This window comes from Galeopterus variegatus, unplaced genomic scaffold (assembly GCF_000696425.1).
Source record: "Galeopterus variegatus unplaced genomic scaffold, G_variegatus-3.0.2 Scaffold265, whole genome shotgun sequence".
NCBI classification, from domain to species: Eukaryota; Metazoa; Chordata; class Mammalia; order Dermoptera; family Cynocephalidae; genus Galeopterus; species Galeopterus variegatus.
This window is the reverse complement of record NW_007726376.1, coordinates 621,360-642,885: the sequence shown is the minus strand read 5'-3', so window position 1 is coordinate 642,885 and position 21,526 is coordinate 621,360. Positions and strand designations below refer to the sequence as shown.

Sequence of the window (21,526 nt, the reverse complement as noted above, 5' to 3'; positions counted from 1 at the left end):
AAAAAAAAAAAAAAAAAAAAAAAAAAAAAAAAAAAAAAAAAAAAAAAAAAAAAAGAAAGTCAGAAGGTTTATAAACTGCTGTGGGGTCACCAATATATTTTTATATTTCCTGGAGACAACTTACTTGAAAGGTGAGAATAAGACTAAGTAGCTTATAGAAGTACTCTGACATAAATTCAAGGACTCCAATTAGTCTTCTATATTTATTTGATATTCTAACTGTAATCTTTACTTTCTTACTGTCATTTTCTATTCACTATGTTAAAAAAAGAAAATACCCTTTTTAAAAATAACAACTTTCTAATCATTTATTGATGTCTAATCCTTTAACGCTCTAAATTACTCGATAATAATTGCAATTCAAATCCTCCAGAGATTTAATTCTGCTATACCCATAATTCATTAGTACTGTGACTATAGGACCACAGTTGCTAAGTAGAGCATCTTCCTCACTACTGACCACAAATGATGAATTAAGCATTATCATCAGTCTATATGTAACTTTTGCATTATCAGCTAAAGCTTATCAAGATGTTCCAACTGCACAAAAACAAGGAGTTAACATGACTTTGGAATCACAGAAAGTTAGAGCTTCCAAGGAACCTTAGAGGCCATTGAGTTCAAACCCTCTACTTTAAAACGTTGTGATAATTGAGAGTCAAAGAGCTTAAATGAATCGCCCATGATCACATTATTTATACACAGTATAAACCCATCCTAGATCACACATACATGTATCTTACCTTTCTGGTGATGCCTTAGAAGCAACAGGATGCCCACGGACACCTTTTTTATTTTTATGGTCTAGAGAGATGACTTTATTTCTTAGGCTTCTTTTCCACTGAGGAAAAAAATATATGGAATTTTAATAATAAATATAACAATATGACAAGAAGCATTTAAAATGTTTATTTAGAAATTCAGGATAAATAGCCAAGTTCATAGTAGTTCACAGAAAACAAATAATAATAAGCGCAATCTACAGAATACCTGACTCTTCTGCTAGTGCAGAAATATAAGTCCACCAAAAATAACAGGAAAACATTTAAAAATGTTAAGGTAACTTTAGTAAGGAAATCTATACTTTGAGATTCCAAAGCTTAAATAACTATAAAAATCTGTAATGTGTTTAAAGGAGGTAATAAAAATTATGAGGGTCTCCAAAAAGTTCATGGAAAGATTCATTATCATTTGATTCTATTTTTCCCCAAGCTTCCTGAAGTACCCTTATTTATTTATTTTTTTATTAAAGATGACCGGTAAGAGGATCTTAACCCTTAGCTTGGTGTTGTCAGCACCACACTCAACCAGTAAGCGAACCGGCCATCCCTATATGGGATCCGAACCCGAGGCCTTGGTGTTATCAGCACCGCACTCTCCCGAGTGAGCCACGGGCCGGCCCTGAAGTACCCTTATTACATGCCAGGTTAAAAAGGGCCTGATTCTGAAATAACTGCATTTATAGCCACTGGATGGGATTTAAGTTGGTTTCCTACAAAATGCCACATGGAAAATTTTAGGAAAGTGCAGACATCTTACTAACAAGGTTTAGGTTAAATATGACTAGAAAAAAAGTTTTAAATTGATTGATTTAATTTACAAGTGGTGTAAACCTAGGCAAATAAGTTATTTATATTCTCTATGCCTTAGTCTCCTTACCTGAAAATGGAAGTAATAATAATAATAATAGCTACCTCACAAGGATGTATGGTGATTACATATTCAGTAAGTTTAAAAAACTGTCTTCATTGCAGAGATATCTGTACACCCATGTTAGTAGCAACATTGCTCACAATAACCAAAAGGTGGAAGCAACCCAAATGTCAATTGACAGATGAATGAATAAACAAAATGTTGTATATTCATACAATGAAATATAGCCTTAAAAAGGAACGGGGCCGGCCCGTGGCTCACTCGGGAGAGTGCGGTGCTGAAAACATCAAGGCCACGGGTTCGGATCCCATATAGGGATGGCCGGTTTGCTCACTGGGTGAGCGTGGTGCTGACAACACCAAGTCAAGGGTTAAGATCCCCTTACCGGTCATCTTTTTTAAAAAAAAAAGGAAGGAAATTCTGAAACATGCTACAACATTAATGAACCTTGGAAGACATTATACTAAATGAAATAAGCCAGTAACAAAAAGACAAATAGTGTATGATTCCACTCATATGAAATACCTAGAATAGTCAAATTCATAGAGATAGAAAATAGAATGGTGGTCACTGGGGGCTGGGAGGAGGGTATAACACGGAGCTGTTATTTAATGGATATAGAGTTTGTTTCAGTTTTGTCAGATGAAAAGACTAATGGATATAGAGTTTGTTTCAGTTTTGTCAGATGAAAAGACTTCTGGAGATGAATGGTGATTATGGTTGCACAGCAATGTGAATGAACTAAATGCCACTAGATCATACGCTTAAAATGATCACAATGGTAAGTTTTATATTACATGTATTTTATCATAATTTAAAATAATTTTTAAAAGATTTTTAAATTTTTAAATTTAAAAGCGCCATCTTGAACATGATAGCCCTCCATAAATATTATCCTGTTTATGCTGCAGGCATTATCTCATTATCACACAGCTCTACATAGTATACAACACATCACTAAGAAAGAAATAAAGCTCAGAGAATAAACTTACGCACATGAACCCAAGTCTGTCTGACATAAAAGCTGTGGTCCTTCCAATGCTCTTACTCTAAATTACACAAATTCTCAGAAATCCTTCCTATCAGTATTGTATCTGTAATGGATTGAATTATGTCCCCTCAGAACTCACTGAAGCTTGAATTGTGTTCTCAAGTGTATTTATTTATTTATTTTATTTTATTTTATTTTGTCAATATACAATGTGGTTGATTATTGTGGCCCATTAATGAAACCTCCCCCCCTCCTCCCTCCCAACAACCTCATATGTGTTCACTTGTTGTATCAACTTCAAGGAATTGTGATTGTTGTGTCTTCTTCCCTGCCCCCCAGTTTATTTGTGTTTTTATTTATTTATTTTTAGCTCCCACAAATAAGTGAGAACATGTGATATTTATCTTTCTGTGCCTGACCTGTTTCACTTAATATAATTTTCTCTAGGTCCATCCAGGTTTTTGCAAATAGCAGTATTTCATTCTTTTTTATAGCAGAGTAGTATTCCATTGGGTAGATATACCACATTTTTCATATCCACTCATCTGATGATGGACATCTGGGTTCAAGTTTATGTTTTAGAAACTTAGCCCCCACTGTGACTGTTAACTGGGTGGGAAATCCTATTAAGGTAATTGAAAGGTGGAGCCTTGAAGAGGTGACTGGATTGTAGGACAGTGCAGTAGTGACTGGATTAAAAATGGTGGTCAAGGGTGTGGTTCTGAGGGCTTTAAGAGAAGAGGAGGATCTGTTTCTCTCTCTCTGCTCTCTGCTTCCACCATCTTGCAATGCGAGCCCCCAGGTCATTGTTGCTACCACCAGATGGACTTTGAAACCGTAAGCAATAAATTTCATTTTCTTTATAAATCACCCAGTTCAGTGTACTTTGTTATAAGCAACAAAAACAGACTAATACAGTATGTCAACCTAAACACATCTATCATCCTTATTTCACTACAAAATGTAAATTTGTTAATACAACTACAGTCAAGCACTGTGTACAACATTTTGGTCAACAATGGACACAAACGCAATGGTGGTCCCATAAGATTATAAACACCTTATTTTTACTGTATCTTTTCTAAGTTTAGATATGTTTAGATACACAAATATTTACCACTGTGTTACAATTGCCTAGAGTATACTCAGTACAGTAACATGCTATACAGGTTTGCAGCCTAGGTGCAACAGGCTATACCATATAGCCTAGGTGTATAACAGGCTATATCATCTAGGTTTGTGTAAGTACACTCTATGATGTTCACACAACAACAAAATCACTTAATGATGCATTTCTTAGAATATATCCACATGGTTAAACAACACAAGACTATAGATTTAAAATATATCTTTTCTTCATTTTCACTATCACTGTCTAAGTTCTGTCTCTTTTTTTTTTTTCTGACCTGGACTCTTACAATATTCTCCTAATGCGTTTCCCTGCCAATGGTCTCTTCTCCCTCCAATCCAGCATCCACTCCATCGTGAAAGTTAAATCTTTCAAAATGCATATCTGATGCTGTTCTCCTGCTTAAATTCCTAAGTTTTTCCTTACTACCTACAGGAGAGAAAAAAAAGAATTGAGTTCTCATCTCTCACTTCTGCTTCCCATAAATTCTATATTCTTACAATACTAAACTATGTATAGTTCCCTGAAAGTGCCATGCAATTTCATCGTTCTACTTCTCTGAACATTTCCTCCTTCAAGAATGTACTTTATCCTCTCCAGTTCTCTGTGTCCATTAAGCCCCAACTCTAGTACCACCTATGAAGCCTTCCTCACCCTCTGGAAGAGGAAATCAGTCTTTCTCCTGTGACACCACAATATATTTTATGTACCTCTACTAATGATAACACTTCTCACAGTGAATTATATTATTTGTTTACCTCAAACTGCAACCAGTACTGGGAATGACCTGACTCACAAGCTGGACTCTCAAAACTAACGTCCAACTAGTTCCCCTCAATCATTTCACTAATCTAATAGTAAATGCAACCTTCACATTTTATGTCATTGAATTTTTTACACCCCACTGATCATGATTTAATAAATAAGATTTGTCTGAATTTACAAAATGGTGAAATAACTAGACTTTGAGTCTCCTGTTCTGTACATAAGAGAAACATTATTCCCACCAAAGGTCGGGGAGGGGGGAAAATGAGAACTTTAAACTACTACAAAAATGAAATAAACACATTGAGACAAACTGAAGATAACTATAATAGGACAGAAGGAGGGGAATTGACTAAAATGTTACTAATTCTGAATAACAGTAGGCTACTTTAAGGCTTATCTCCAGTGCTATCACTATTCAAGGGTAAAATGGAGTATATCTGGAGATGATAACAAGGGGAAAAAATTTACTTAGATTTTGATCAATTGTTTCTTATATTTAACGTCACACAAGGCTGGCTGGTTAGTTCAGCTGGTTAGAGCACCACCTTGTAACACTAGGGTCAAAAGTTTGGATCCCTGTACCAGCCAGTCGCCAAAAAAACGTAAAAACAAACAAACAAACAAACAAAGCCCATAATACTATAATATGGCTGGCTGGTTAGCTCAGTTGGTGAGAACACAGTGTTATAATATCACACAAAAATATTTACATATTTTCTTTTTAAAAACCAGAGTACAATTGCAGACTGGGTAATAATTTGTATTTTTCACAGGTAAGATTGATACCAATCTGTATCATTTAGACTATGAACTTATTGTATGCTATCTCTGAAAAATAAAAATCAAATAACAAAGAATTATCCCACAATCTGATTATGAATAGGATTTTATTCACATACATACTTTGAAAGCTATCTGATCACAAATCAGAAGGTCGAAATGGAATGAATAACTTTAATTTAAATATGAAAAGGCTTTTAAAAAATAAGAACTTTATACACAGAATCAAATCATTTAGTTACCTGATTTTGAAGCTCTCATTCTGGCAGGAACACCAAATAAAATACTATGCTAATTAAAATCAAATGTTCCATAGGAACTCGACTGAAATTTTCTACAACCAAAGTGGTTAACTATGGATAGTGGTTAACTATTAAAAGCTAACAGTAGCTATTAAATTTTTCTTAGATAAAATCAAATCCAGATGCATTCCAAGTGGTGTAGGGTTTCTGAGTCTCAACTGAGCACTTCCTTAGACATTGAAAAAGAGCCAAAGCTGCCTCCTGAGGAAAATATTGGCTTTGTTCACAACTGCTTATCCCTGTCACAGCTTACTGCAATGTAGATGGCATGATGACTTCCCATCCAGTTCAAATTACCCCTCAGGATTATAACTTTTATATCAAAATTTCTACTGTACTCATTCTCCCCCTAATTTCCAAAGTAAGCAACATGTAATGCCAACACTGAAAACACTTATCAGAGAACAAAAGCTAAAATTATCTGCTAACCAATTTCTATTAAACTCCTGTATGACTAGGGAAAAAATTTTCTGGAAGAACTAAACACTACATAAGCAATAACTCTGGAAGAATGAAAGCATATGTATATGGTGAGAATGAGGAGTGAGATAATACATACTTCCTAACGTTTTATATTTCTTAAATGAGCATGCATTACTTTTTAAATTTTTTTAAAAAGCAATATATTTTGTTTTAACCCTGACTGAACAAACACATTTTTAGACAAGATGATTTCCACAGTTAATAGCTTTCTACTTTCTTTGATAGTATTTTTCTTGTTTCAATTTATTAACCTTTTATATACACTCTTTATTGCAAGCCACTTCAAATCCTTTTTAGAAAAATCCATGATGGAAATAAATCTTGAATTAGTAAAATATTTCAGAGCTAAAGTGGCAGTCTCTAGCTAGTACAATAGCAGAGTCACAGGACAGAAATACTGGATGACTCTGGAGAAAAGACGTGTCCCAACAGTCAGTTGCTTTTCATACCATAATTCAGGTTTTTATATATCAAATTAAATACTTAATATTTTTTTCTTTTTACTTTTTCAAAACTAACTTTTGTGTACAGAGTTTCACTTCGGGATGATGAAAAAATTCTGGTGATGCATGGTGGTAACGACTGCATAACAAAATGTGAATGCACTTAGTGGTAATGAATTGTACATTTAAAAATATTAAAATGGTAAATTTTTTGTTATTTATATTTTCCCACAATTAAAAACAAAACAAAACAAAACTAACCCTGACAATATTTAAAGTTATTGGGCACTATATTGGCAGATTTGACAGCAGAATCACACATAATAGTCTGAGGTGCTACTTTGGTCTTTTATATTCTCTTAAAATGAAAGCCAGTGAGATCTCTGTGATTCTCAGATGCATTTTCTGAGACATCTTTATCTTCCTGTTTTTGATATATTATGCTTTGTTGGCTTTAACTTGTGCCTTTTCCACTGCCCACATATTTACAAGGTTGTTTTTCTTCAAATTTTACATTAAGATAATCATAGATTCACTCAGAGCTGGAAAGAATAACACAGAGAGATCCTAGAGACCCTTCATCCAGTTTCCAACAATGTAAACTTGCATAACTACAAAACAATATCACAACCAGGAAATTGACATTCATACAATACATGACCTTACTAAGATTTCACCTGTTTTACATGCACTCATTTGTGTGCATGTATATATATTTCTGTGCAATTTAATCATATGTGATGACCACAATCACAGCCAAAATACAGGACAGCTGTATCACACAGATCCTTTGGCCTAGCCTTCTATAACCACAGCTACCTCTCTACATCTGGCGCTGTATGCCTAAAGAGTTTTCCTAGAAATTCTACCAAACATTTAAGAGAGAGAAAAAATAAATTCTATACAATCCATCCCATTTAACTAGAAGAGAACAATTCCCACTTCATCCTACAAAGCCAATATTACCTTGATATCAAATCCAGACAATGACAGTACAAGAAAAGAAAACCAAATGCAGATATTCCTGAATAAAAACACAAAAATACTCAACAAGAAATTAGCATATCAAATACAGCAACGTGTAAAAAGAATAATACAACAAGACCACCTGGGGTTTATCCCAGAACAGCAAGGTGGCTCATGACAGACCTTTGATGTGACTGGTGCCATTTTACACACAATAAGCACAAAATAGCTGCCAGCCTTTTCCTTAGGAGAAACCTCATGGTTTCTGAGAAACAGAAACTCCTCTACTTCTGCATGGATGCAACTTTCCACCTGATTGCATCCTCTAGCCTTATCTTCCACTCCAGCACCAAACCCCTTCCCTGATTATGTCAGCCTTCCCTACAGTCTATATAAGCTCTCCCACCCCCACGCCTGGTGCTGCCCTCCATTTTGAATGCAGCCTGGCAGATTCTTTTCCTTTAATAAAGCTTGATCAGTACCCAGCATTTCAGCTCACTTTCTTTCATTATGGTGCCGAAACCCGGGAAGGGTCCTGGCCAGGACCTTCAGACAATCTCCTCTCTTGGGTTGATTGCCCCTCCCAGCCACCCTTCCTGGACCTGCTAAACCGCGTGCCTCCAGGACTCTCTCCTTTTGCCATTTCAGACCAACATATGCAACATCGGCCTCAATTCTGGGTTAGTCAGTGGGTCTGTACTACTTCTATGGGTCCCCCCAGCTACTCTCTGCGACTACTGTCTACTTGCTATAAAGCCCAGGCGCCTGGCCGAGGAAACCCCTCTTGTGCCCCCCAGCTATTGGACAACACTCCTCTAGCCAGTTGGTGGCTACTCTCTATGTGCAAAAGAAGGTCTACAACAAGGAGAACGCTCCTTGTTGGCACTCTTCTTCTACTAGGACAGTCCATTTCCCTTCTCACCCTCTAAATGGGATCCTCGCAATAAACACCTCCACTTTCTATGCCTCTAGGCTATCTCCTGGCCAATTTACAATCTCTCGACTTCCAGGGAGACTTTGTCATCACCCTCCTACTAGGATTACTCATTTCCTTTCTCACCCTCTATGTGGAATCCTCATGAACCAAACCACCATGCTCTATGCCCTTAGGCTGTCTCCTGGCCAATTTACAACCTCTTGGCCTCCAGGGAGACATTAAATGCAAACGTCTCGTTTTCTACTGCAATCAGGTTTGGCCCAAACACAAACTAGACAATGGATCCCAGTGGCCAGAAGATGGCACTCTCAATTTAGATACTCTTGGAGATTTAAACAACTTTTGTCACCAAAACGGCAAAGTCGGAGAGATTCCTTATGTTCAAGCCTTCTTCTATCTTCAATCTCATCCTCTCTGTCAAAATTGTCCTATGAATCAAATTCTCCTAGCTCATCCCTGATCTCCCCTTATGGACTCAGATCAATCTTTTTTTTTTTTTTTTTTTTTGTCTTTTTCCGTGTCCGGCAACGGATCGCAACCCTCAGTGTCGCCCCCGTACCGGACCGGGACCAGCAACGGGATTGCAACCCTCAGTGTTGCCCCCGCGCCTCGCTCAGCCAGTGAGTGGGAACCGGTCTGTATGTGGGATCCGAACCCTCGGTGGGAGCGCCGCCACGCTTCCCAAGTGGCGCACTAGCGCAGTGCACCACCGGGCCGGCCCTCAGATCAATCTTTTGATCCATCAGACCACTCTGCTCCCTGACCACCTCCTTATGCTCCTGATCCTTCACCAACCCCTCCCCTTATTCCCCTTTGTCAGGTGATAACCCCGCCTCAACACCAGCTCCTTTATACCTACCCCCCGTGAAGTGGCTGGGATAAAGGGAATTGTCTGGGTCCACATCCCCTTTTCTCTTTCCAATCTCTCCCAAATCAAAAAATGACTGTGATATTTCCAGTTCAACCCGGACACATATCTTAAGGAATTCAGATATCTCACCAGTCTTATGATCTCACCTGGTATGATATTTTTATGATTCTCACTACTACTTTGTCCCCTGAAAACAGGGAGCAGGTCTGGATAACGGCCCAACAATAGGCAGATGAGGTACATGCTCAAAATAACAGATGGCCCATGAGAGCTGTCACTGTCCCTCATATCAACCCAAATTGGGACTACCAGGCCAGCCACGGGGATCAGGATCTCTGGGATAACATGATCATGCACTTGATTTACAGTCTCCGAAAGGCTACTCACAAGTCAGCCAATTATGACAAGCTTAGAAAAATCACACAGAGGTCCACTGAAAATCCCAGTGAGTTCCTAACCTGCCTCTCTGAGGCTTTACATAAATACAGACGTATAGATCCAAACTCCCCTGTAGGCACGGCCCTCTTACATTTTATTACTCAATCAGCCCCTAATATTAAAAAAGAACTAAAAAATCTTGAGGATGGTCCAAATATGACCCAACGAGACCTCCTCAATGCTGCTTTCAAGGTTTTTAACAATAGCAAGGAGGAGGAGAAGAAAGATCATTACAAAAGAGATCAGGCCAAATACCAGCTCCTGGCTAATGCCATCTGAGGCTCGCACACTCCAAAGCTGGCTGCCTCTAGGGGAAAGCCACCCAGGAACTGCTTCAAATGCGGCCAACCGGGCCACTGGGTATGGGGCTGTCCTAAACCCAGGCTCCCTCCTGGGACCTGTCCTCACTGTAAATAGCCAGGTAACTGGGGGGTTGACTGATCCACTCGCCAGAGAGGAAGCGGCCCAGTCTCTAACCAACAACCTTTAGCTCTGCGGCCACCCCTACTGGAGCTTCTCAGCTTTGCCCAGGAGGAAGACTGACAATGCCCAGAGTAACTCTCCTCGGAGCAGGTAAGCCAACCTCTTTTGTCATCAATACAGGGGCCACTTACTCTACCCTTCTTCAATATGCAGGACCAACAACCCCATCCTCTATCACAATAGTAGGGGTTACAGGATCAGAATACCACCCACGGATCTTTCAACCCCTTTCCTGCCCCCTACATCACACCCAATTCACACAAATTTTTAATAATGCCTCAATTCCCAGCCCCCTTACCCTAAACAAACCTACCCATACCCTAGACACTTTAATTCCAGCTACAATACTCCTGTTACAAACTACCCAGACCCGGACCCTGAGGCTTCCACTTCCCCTTCCCCTCAGACAAGGATAATCCCATAGTATGGGACAACACTTCTCCCTCCACTGCTAACACCATTCCCCTATCCTTGTTATGGGACACCACTTCTCCCTCCATTGCTACACACCATTCCCCTATCCTTGTTAAGTTGCGGAACCCCTCTTTGTTCCCTAATGTCCCACAATACCCCATCACTAACAAACACCTAATAGGCTTAAAACCCATCATACACAAACTCCTTTCTTCTCATCTCTCATGGCCTACCCACTCGCTTTTTAATACACCCATCCTTCCAGTTATAAAGCGTACTGGCTCATGCTATCTAGTTCAAGACCTCAGGGCCATTAATGCAGCCGTTTTACCCATAACCCCAATCATTTCTAACCCCTATATTCTTCTATCCACAATCCGAACAATAACCCATTTCTTCTCTGTACTTGACCTCAAAGATGTCTTTTTTTCTATCCCCTTACACCCTCCCTGTCAAAACCTGCTCACCTTCACTTGGACTGATCCTGATACATATCATTCCCAACAACTCACCTGGACAGTACTACTTCAGGAGTTTTGGGATAGCCCACACTTCTTCAGCCAGGCCTTGGCTCAAGACTTACCTGAACTTCCTCCAACCTCTAGCATTTTAATACAATATGTAAATGACCTTCTCCTTTGCAGCACCTCCTATGAGGATTCACAGGGCCACACTGTTGCTCTCCTTAATTTCCTAGCCTCCAGGGGATATCAAGTGTCCCCCAGCAAGGCCCAAATTTCTTCTCCTTCAGTCACCTATTTGGGAGCCTACCTCACCCCCAACACCAGAGAAATAATGGTGGATCACAAGAGTCTAATTTCTGAACTCCCTACTCCTACCACAAAGGGTGAAATCCTTTATTTCTTGGGGCTTGCAGCGTATCTTTGCCTATGGATTCCTAACTTTGGCATGCTAGCAAAACCACTTTATGAAGCAGCCAAAGGGGATCCTGCCATTCCCTTAGATCCCACAAAGCCCATTCATTCTCCCTTCCAGTGATTAAAAGCTGCTCTCCTTGCAGCCCAAGCTCTACCCCTCCCAAACCTAGCTCATCCTTTTATTCTATACGTCATCAAACCCCAAGGATTGGCGGTCCGGGTTTTGGGACAAGAGGCAGGAGATATCTTCTCCCCTGTTGCATACCTTTCCAAACAATTGGACACCACAGCTCGAGGATAGACTCCCTGTTTACAGGCCTTGGCGGCAGCTGCACTTTTAACACAAAAAAGCTCTAAACTAACTTTTGGACAACAAACAGTCATTTGTTCCCTCCCTCATCTTCAAGACCTTCTCAGCCATAAGGCCATGTCAATTTGCTCCCCTTCCCACCTATAACTTATCCACCTTACCTTCATTGAAAATTCCCAATCTTCCTTCAAACCTTGCTCTCCCCTAAATCCAGCCACTCTCACATCAAAACACTCACAACCCTCAGAACATAATTTCAGGGAGGCTTTAGACCTCTTTCTCAATCCCTTTCCACACATCTCCGTGCAAACCCACTGGCCTCAGCCCCTTTGAACTTATGTATGGTAGACCCTTCACTCTCACACCTCTCCCTTCCAGCCCATCACCTTTAGGCCAGTATCTCACTACTCTTTCGCTCATTAGGGACCTTCTTCAGGAACAGGCCAACTTTCTATTACCTCATCCTTTCCCCACCACTCCTCACACTTTAAATTGAGCCAGGGATGGCAAGTGTATATTAAAACCCTAATCCAAAAGCCCCTCTCACCATGTTGGGAACGGCCTTATACTGTACTTCTCACCACCCCCAAGGCAGTAAAAGTACTAGGAAAGGCCCCTTGGTATCATTTATCCTTGGTAAAATTAGAACCTGAGACTTTACCCAAAGAATCTGTTAACACCAAGCCAGAGGGGTCACTCTGCTTAACCCCCCAACCCAACATCTCCTTACACTTCATCCATTTTAGGACTCACAAAATTCAAAATCTCCAGGATCTCCACTCTTCCCCCAATGTATAACCAAGGTCTTGGTGGGCTGAAGGACACTTTCCTCCCTCCCAGGTCTGCTACCCAGAATCCTCCGGGGAACCCTACAGGACACATTCACATCCCTGACATACATTCCCACAACATGACCAGACAACTGCCACATCATGTTCTTACGGGGGTAAAAACTACTGGATAGCTCTTTCCAAAGGGAATTCCGCTGGAGTCCAGTGCCCCCCCCAAGATAAAAATATTTCTGCTTCACCCAAACCATTCACCTAGGCTATAGCGATAGGGGAGGACTTCAGGACAAAACACATTGGACCCCTGACTATGATGGTACTTATCCTTCTCCTTTGTCCCTGCCTCTTTCAGTGTTTCTCTATTTTCTTCCAGGAATGTATGCAGGCCTTCACCAATCAAAAGGTCACCGAATTTCACGGGAGGAGGTTATCAGTCCCTCAGAATCCTCAACCCTTCCCCAGAGGAATACAGCCTCCCCACACGAAACCAATACCCCGCCACCTAATTGTTTCACCCGCCAACATAAATCTTCTGTTTTTTCATATCTTCACCCATCTCCAGCAGGAAGTGGCTTCAGAAGAATGAGACCTTTGCCCCTTTTCCCTTCTCCCTATATGTAAAAGGCAGGAATGATGGATCTTGGATGTGACCGGCGCCATTTTACACACAATAAGCACAAAATAGCTGCCAGCCTTTTCCTTACGAGAAACCTCGTGGTTTCTGAGAAATAGAAACTCCTCTACTTCCACATGGGTGCAACTTTCCACCTGATTGCATCTGCCAGCCTTATCTTCCACTCCAGCACCAAACCCCCTCCCTGATCATGTCAGCCTTCCTTACAGTCTGTATAAGCTCTCCCACCCCCATGCCTGGTGCTCCCCTCCATTTTGAGTGTAGCACGGCAGATTCTTTTCCTTTAATAAAGTTTGATCAGTACCCAGCATTTCGGCTCACTTTCTTTCAGTTCAATGTTCAAAAACCAATCCGTGTCAGAAGGAAGGCAACATGTCCCCCTTCACCACTCCTTTTCAACATTGTACTGGAAGTCCTAGCTAGAGCAATAACACAAGAAAAAGAAATAAAAGGTATACTGATTGGGAAATAAAACTGTCTTTGTTTGCAGATGACATAATTGTCTATGTAGAAAATCCAAAAGTAACAACAAAAAAACTCCTGAAACTAATAAGCAATTACAGAAAGGTTGCAGGATACAAGGTTAATATGCAGAAGCTAATCACTTTCCTATATATCTGCAATGAACAACTAGAATTTGAAATTAAAAACACAATACCATTTATATTAGCACACAAAAAATGAAATACTTAGGTATAACTCTAACAAAATATGTACAAGATCTATATTAGGTGATGGAGTTTGGATGTGTTGTACCCTCCAAAACTCATGTGGAAATTTGATCCCCAATGTGGCAGTGTTGGAAACTGATTGAGTCATGGGGGTGGATCCCTCATGACTGGATCAGTGCTCTCCCTAGGTGGGGGGAGTAATGAGTGAGTTCTTGCTCTATTATTTCCCATGAGAGCTGGTTGTTTAACAAACCCTGGCACCTCCTCTCTCTTTCTCTTGCTTCCTCTCACCATGTGAACTGCTTGCACCCACCGGCTGCCTGCCACTTTCCACCATAAGTAGAAGCAGCCTGAGACCCATGCCAGATGCAGCTGTCCCAGAATCACAAGCCAAATAAACCTCTGTTCTTTATAAATTACCCAGTCTCGGGTATTTCCATTATAGCCACACAAATGGATTAATACATGAGGAAAGGGGCCGGCCCGGTGGCGCACTGCTGCAGTGCGCCGCTTGGGAGCGCGGCGGCGCTCCCACCGAGGGTTCGGATCCCACATACAGACCGGTTCCCGCTCACTGGCTGAGCGAGGTGCGGGCGCAACACCGAGGGTTGCGATCCCGTTGCTGGTCCCGGTCCGATGCGGGCGCGACACTGAGGGTTGCGATCCATTGCCGGACACGAAAAAAAAAGAAAAAAAAAAGAAAAAAAAATACATGAGGGAAACTATAAAACACTAATGAAAGAAATCAAAGAATTAAGTAAATGGAAAGATAATCCATGTTTATGGATAGGAAGACTCAATATTGTTAAGATGTCACTTCTACACAAATTGATCTACAGATTTGTACAATCCTAATCAAAATTCCAGCAAGTTATTTTGTAGATATCAATGAACTGATTAGAAAGTTTATATGGAGAGGCAGAAGACCCAGAATAACAAACATAATTTTAAAGAACAACAAACTGACACTACCCATCCTCAACACTTACTATAAAGCTACAGTAATAAAAACAGTATGGTATTGGTAAAAAAAACAGACAAATAGTTCAATGGAACAGAACACAGAGCCCTGAAATAGATTTACATAAACACAATCAAGTGATCTTTGACAAAGGAGTAAAGGTAATACAATGGAAAAAAGAGAGTCTTTTCAACAAATGGTGCTGGATATCCACATGCAAAAGAATGAATCTGGGCACAGATTGTATACCCTTCATAAAAGTTAACTGAAGTTCTTCCTAAGCCAGCAGTCAACAAGGAGAAGGCCATGTTCAGTTCACGTACCAAGAGTGTGAAGCCTTATGGCGAGAAGTCTGATGAGTTCAAGTCCGGCATCTCCCAGGCTCTTCTGGAGCTGGAAATGAACTCAGACCTCAAGGCTCAGCTAAGGGAGCTAAATATAACAGCAGCCAAGGAAATTAAAGTTGGTGGTGGTCAGAAAGCTATTATAAAATTTGGTTACGTTCCTCAATAGAAATCTTTCCAGAAAATCCAAGCCCAGATAGTACATAAATTGAAGAAAAAGTTCAGTGGGAAGCATGTTGTCTTTTTTTTTTTTTTTGTCCTTTTTGAGACCGGCCGCACCGTGCTCAGCCAGTGAGCGCTGTGAGTGCACCGGTCATCCCTATATAGGATCCGAACCCATGGCAGGAGCACTGCTGCGCTCCCAGCACCGCACCCTCCTGAGTGCGCCACGGGCTCGGCCCTTTTTTTTTTTTTTTTTTTTTTTGGAAGCATGTTGTCTTTATTGCTCAGAGAAGAATTCTGCCTAAGCCAACTTGAAAAAGTCATACAAAAAATTAGTAGAAGCATCGCAGGAATCACTCTCTGACAGCCATGCACTACACAATCCTAAAAGATAACATAGGGGAAAATCTAGGTGACCTTGGTTTTGGCGATAACTTTTTAGAAAAAACGCCATGGACACAACCCATGAAAGAAAGAGTTGATAAGCTGGACTTCATTAAAATTAAAAATTTCTGCTCTACAACAATGTCAAGGGAATGAGAAGACAAGCCATAAACTGTGAGAAAATATTTGAAAAAGACATATCTGATAAAGAACTGTATCCAAAATATACAAAGTACACTCCTAAAACACAACAATAAGAAAATGAACAACCTGATTAAAAAATGGGCCAAAGACCTTAACAAGCATATGAAAAGATGCTCTACATTATATGTTATCAGGGAAATGCAAATTAAAATGAGATACCCCACAAATATGTATAATCAATTACATTTTAATAAATAAATAAAAATGGCCTGAGGGAGCTTGTTGCCCCTTCCGCCATGTGAGGGCACACAGAAGGCACTATGTATGAGGAATAGGCCCTCAGTATATACTGAATCTGCTGGCACCTGGACCTTGGACTTCTCAGCCTCCAGAATTCCTTGGTGAACTAGTGTAGAGATTATTGAACAGAGGGGCCCAACAATCCATCTTCAGATGAATAAGAAGTTTAAGAAATGAACCATCCCATAGACAGCCCTCAGTTAGGAGACAGGAGCCACTCTCAACCCCATCATTCCCTAGCTGTATGAGCCTACAGAAGGCATTTTTGCAGGTGGCAGCAGGCTGATAGCAGTACATCCCTCAAAAGAAGGGAACACCTCCTATCAGACTGCTCTGTCCACCCAGCCTCTCTCTTCCCTCTGTCTCCATTTCAGCTCTGGGATGTTGCACTTTCCTTTGTGGATTCCATGCCCTTCCCACACTTTTGTAAAGAATCCCTTCATTAAACGTTGTTCAAATAAAAACAAAAACAAAAAAAAAACGAGATACTACTACACACCTATTAGAATGGTCAAAATTCAGAACACTAACACCACCAAATGCTGGCAAGGATGTGGAGCAACAGGAATTCTCATTCATTGCTGGAGGGAATGAAAAATTGTACAGCCACTTTATAAGATAGTGCAGTTTCTCACAAAACTAAACATACTCTTACCATGTGATCCAGAAATTTCCTTGATATTTACCCAAAGGAGTTCAAAACTTATGTTTTCCAATCTCAAACAGGATGTAGACTTCCCAAAAGTTAAGGATCACTATCCTAAGGAGGACATCCAACTACGGTGGTGAACTAGTCACAGAAAAAAAAAAAAAAAAGCCTCTAAAGGGACCTTTTTTCATTCAGTGGGTTTGAGGCAACTAAAGAGAAAATCAGCCATTAGCTTTTCAGGAAAAGGAGACTGCTTAAACGAAGAGGAGTTAAGGAAAAAGGGAAGACAGCAGATTACAAAACAAAGAATTAATACCAAAAGAGCTCTCTGGTGAGCCACATCTGCCTCTTGAAAGCCAAAAACTAAGGGAAGACAAGTATTCCCCCAAGATTAAAAGAAAAAACACAGTTAGAGAAAACAAACCTAACAAAAAGATCTATTCTAAAAGACAGTGTGCATATACATACATAAAATTTTTTACCCCACAAGAGTCAATATTCTGAAAAATAAAATTAAAAATATGAATGCAAAGAAATAAAATAACTATCTTAATGTATTTTTTTCTTCCTATCAAATCGGTAACAATTTTACTGTGTGATAATTCCCAGTGCCCTTAAGTTGTAAAGAAATGGGAGCTCTCACTGGTGGCAACATAAATTGGTACAAATTTTCTGTGAGACAATTTTGCAGTATATATTAAAATTAAACTCTAATATACAAATTCCCTTAGACCCAATAATCCCACTCGAAATAAGTCCCACATATATGAAAAATGATGTTCACTGCCACATTGTTTCTATATGATGCTCCATATGATAGAGTAGTATAGAATCATACAAATAAGTAAATAAAAGAAGTAGATTTCAATGTATTAAAATGGAAAAAAATTTAAGACATTTTACTAAGTGAAAATAGCAAAGTCCAGAATAGTATGTACATCATGATTACTTTTCTGCAAAGATCAAAAAATAATATAAACCCATATAAATGGATATATGCATTTTTTTTCTTGAAAAGAATGAGGGGAAAAAAACTACTAATAGTGGTTACCTTTAAGAAAAAGGGACCCTGGGCCGGCCCGGTGGCGCACTGGAGAGTGCCCTGCTTGGGAGCGCGGCGGCGCTCCCACCGAGGGTTCGGATCCCATGTGGAGACCGGTTCCCGCTCACTGGCTGAGCGCGGTGCGGGCGCAACACCGAGGGTTGCGATCCCATTACCGGTCAGTAAAAAAGACAAAAAAAGACAAAAAGAAAAAGGGACCAAAAAAAAAGTCTTTATGTGCTTCACTTTGTATCTTTCTACAGTCCAAATTTTCTAGCCTTATACAAATACGTTATTTTCTTTTTATGTGAACACAAGTCATCTGGTCCCATATATTACTTCCTTTTCTTTTTTTTTTTTTTTTTTTTTTTTTTTTTTGGCAGCTAGCCAATACAGGGATGGAACCTTGGACCTTGGTGTTATCAGCACCATGCTCTAACCAACTGAGCTAACTTGCCAGCCAGTCCCTGGTTCCCTTTTTGGTACTTCCTTGCAAACAAAACAAACTAACAAATCTATTATTGAATAATAAAATGTTTAAATGTTCTCTTACACTCTAATTCTAAAGCAACTAATGTTGATTTCAAATCTTTCCTCTCAGAACAAGTTTAAAAAATGGTTAATTTTTGGGCCAGCCCGTGGCTCACTCGGGAGAGTGCGGTGCTGATAACACCAAGGCCCCGGGTTCGGATCCCATATAGGGATGGCCGGTTCGCTCACTGGGTGAGCGTGGTGCTGACAACACCAAGTCAAGGGTTAAGATCCCCTTACCGGTCATCTTTTAAAAAAAAATAATAATAATAATAATAATTTTAAAAATGGTTAATTTTTCTTGTCTGTAACATAAAAACACATATATTCAAGGTACCTTAAAATCTGTCATCCTGAAAAAAGACATGTGTTTGTTTTTAGGGTGAAGTTATTGAATCTGTCTGACTTGTCCAATGATTAAAACTTGCTTGATAACATGACAAAAAAAAAAAATCTGTTATCCTAAAATGCTACAGTTATGGACTGAATTGTGTCTTGCCCAAAATTTTTACATTGAAGCCCTAACTCCCAATGTGACTAAATGTGAAGATAGGGCCTTTAAAGAGGTTATAAAGGTTAAATGAGATCCTATGGGTGGGACCCTAATCCAATAGGAAGGGTGTCCTTTTATGAAGAAAACAAGACACCAAGGATGAAGACACAAGGATGAAGAAACAAGACACACAGAGAAAAGGCCATGTGAGAACACAGAGAGAAGACAGTCATCTGCGACCCGAGGAGAGAGGCCTCAGGAGAAGCCAATCCTGCAAGCACCTTCATCCTGAACTTCGAGATTCCAGAGCTGTGAGAAAATAATTTCTGTTGTTTAAACCACCCAGTCTACGGTATTTTCTTATAGCAGCCCTAGCAGACTAATACAGCTACAAATGGATAAACTGGAAAATCTGAGAATAATTCTAGTTTTAAAAAACTGACCATGAGTTGTTCCAGGCAAGAGAAAAGAATACTTTAAGTGCTACCTTTAAAAAAAATTAAAAGATGCTATCTTAAGCCTTATTCATCAGAGTCCTATAATAGTGCTTAAAGTGATAAAATTAAAGCCCAGGTTTATAATCAGATTATCTTTTGAAATATAGCTGTGTCACGCTTTAAGAGATACCCTCTCAAACTTAAAAAACAGGTAAATAGAAAAGAAATGATTCTACTAAGCTTAAAATTTTAGTAAACTTAACATATAATTTATTTTACAATAATGAGATTTACGGTAAAATGCGGTGCTGATAACACCAAGGCCATGAGTTCGGATCCCATATAGGGATGGCCAGTTCACTCACTTCGGAGAGTGTGGTGCTGACAACACCAAGTCAAGGGTTAAGATCCCCTTGCCAGTCATCTTTAAAAAAATAAAAATAAAAGAAATCAGTCATACATAATAAGGTATACCTAGATTTAAACTGAAAAGGCCATAAGAAGACCCCTCAAAGCATCATTGTGACCTGTCAGAAATAAACTAATTTAAAATCTATAATTAAATAACACAAGAAAACCAAAAAAAGGACATATAAGAAAATAAAAATTCAGTTTTACTAAGATATTTTAAACACACCAAATAAAACTATATACTTAGAGGAAATTAATTTTATTTACCCCCTGCAAAGGGAGATTCCAGTGTTCTGAGCTTCCAAATTTGGACAGTGGTGATTGAAAATGAACATCCTCTGGTTTTGCATTTAACATCTTTCTTATCTGAAACTAGAATGAGAAAATAATCAGTTTAGTTGAAATATATATAAGAGCCGAATCAGCTAGCAGAACCATTATATTACCCTGAACTAATATTTTGCTCAGTGTTTTAAAGAGTTTTAAATTCAGTACTTAATTTATAGGCAATTAAATATAATTTTATTAAAAACCTCTCATTGAGTGTAATGGTACATAAATGAACAATCACAGTAGCTTCCTAATTATTCACTTGCCCGTAGTCTCTTCCAATCTTTTATATGCAAGGTCCAGAGTTCTCTAATACATAAATCTAATTATGGCTGCAATACTTAAAATACAACAATGGCATAATGCGACCCATTACTTATAGATAAAACTTTTTACAATTCAGTTTCTTTCACATCACCTACATATCAAAAACTCTATTACCTGACCACATTGAGTTACTCAACCTTCTTCAAAGGTCATATTATTTTATATTTCTAGACCTTTGTTTATACTGCTCCCTCACCCTAGAATGTGCTTCCCTCCATTTCATCCCTGTGAAATACTCTGGATTCTTCTCAAAATTACTCTGTTATGAATATAACCATCACCTCCACACCAACACATTTCTTTCTCTGAGTATTAGTACTTGTATGACAAGTACGAATTTATATGACATCATTTATATTACACATATCATACTGTATTACAGTTATTTGTCTACGTCTTTCTTCTTCTCCAGAGTGCTCCTTAAAGGGAGAGATCTGCCTTATTTACCTTTGTATCTCCAAAGTGTGTGGCTCATGGTATGCTGAATAAACAAATGACTTAATGCATTAATTATAACCACAAGTTTGAAATCATTTGTTTAGTATTAAATAACTAACTTTTGTATAAAATTATAAATAATGATTAAGCTTCAAGTTCAGCCTACAAAATACAACATATAATAAGCACTATATCAACTACAACCAGTAACAATCCATGAGATTATTTCTATGAGAAGAAAGCCTAAGTCAGGAGGATAGAATAAATTTGAAGAAAATGTATTTCAACTCTTTAATTTCACTAGCACCTCTGAGGGACAAAGTTAATCCTCCTGGGTACCAGTAATTTCTTTTTTTTTTTTTTTTTTTAAAGATGACCGGTAACGGGGCCGGCCCAGTGGCGCACTACTACAGTGCACTGCTTGGGAGCATGGCGGCGCTCCCGCCGAGGGTTCGGATCCCACATACAGACCGGTTCCCGCTCACTGGCTGAGCGAGGTGCGGGCGCAACACCGAGGGTTGTGATCCCGTTGCCGGTCCCGGTACGGTACGGGTGCGACACTGAGGGTTGCGATCCGTTGCCGGACACGAAAAAAGACAAAAAGGAAAAAAAAAAAAAGAAAAAAAAAGGGAAC

General features: G+C 39.3%; 1 protein-coding gene across 2 annotated transcripts in view; it reads right to left on the bottom strand.

Annotated features, from left to right (window-relative positions):
* The window catches only part of SENP7 (SUMO1/sentrin specific peptidase 7), a 161,647-nt gene that overhangs the window by 121,544 nt on the left and 18,577 nt on the right, over nucleotides 1-21,526 (bottom strand). For both annotated transcript variants that reach the window (XM_008566709.1, XM_008566710.1), the window contains exons 3-4: nucleotides 20,065-20,169; nucleotides 744-841 (exon numbers count right to left, since the gene is read on the bottom strand). In XM_008566709.1, the coding sequence (XP_008564931.1) occupies nucleotides 744-841; nucleotides 20,065-20,169 (203 nt within the window). The remainder of the gene's footprint in view (nucleotides 1-743; nucleotides 842-20,064; nucleotides 20,170-21,526) is intronic.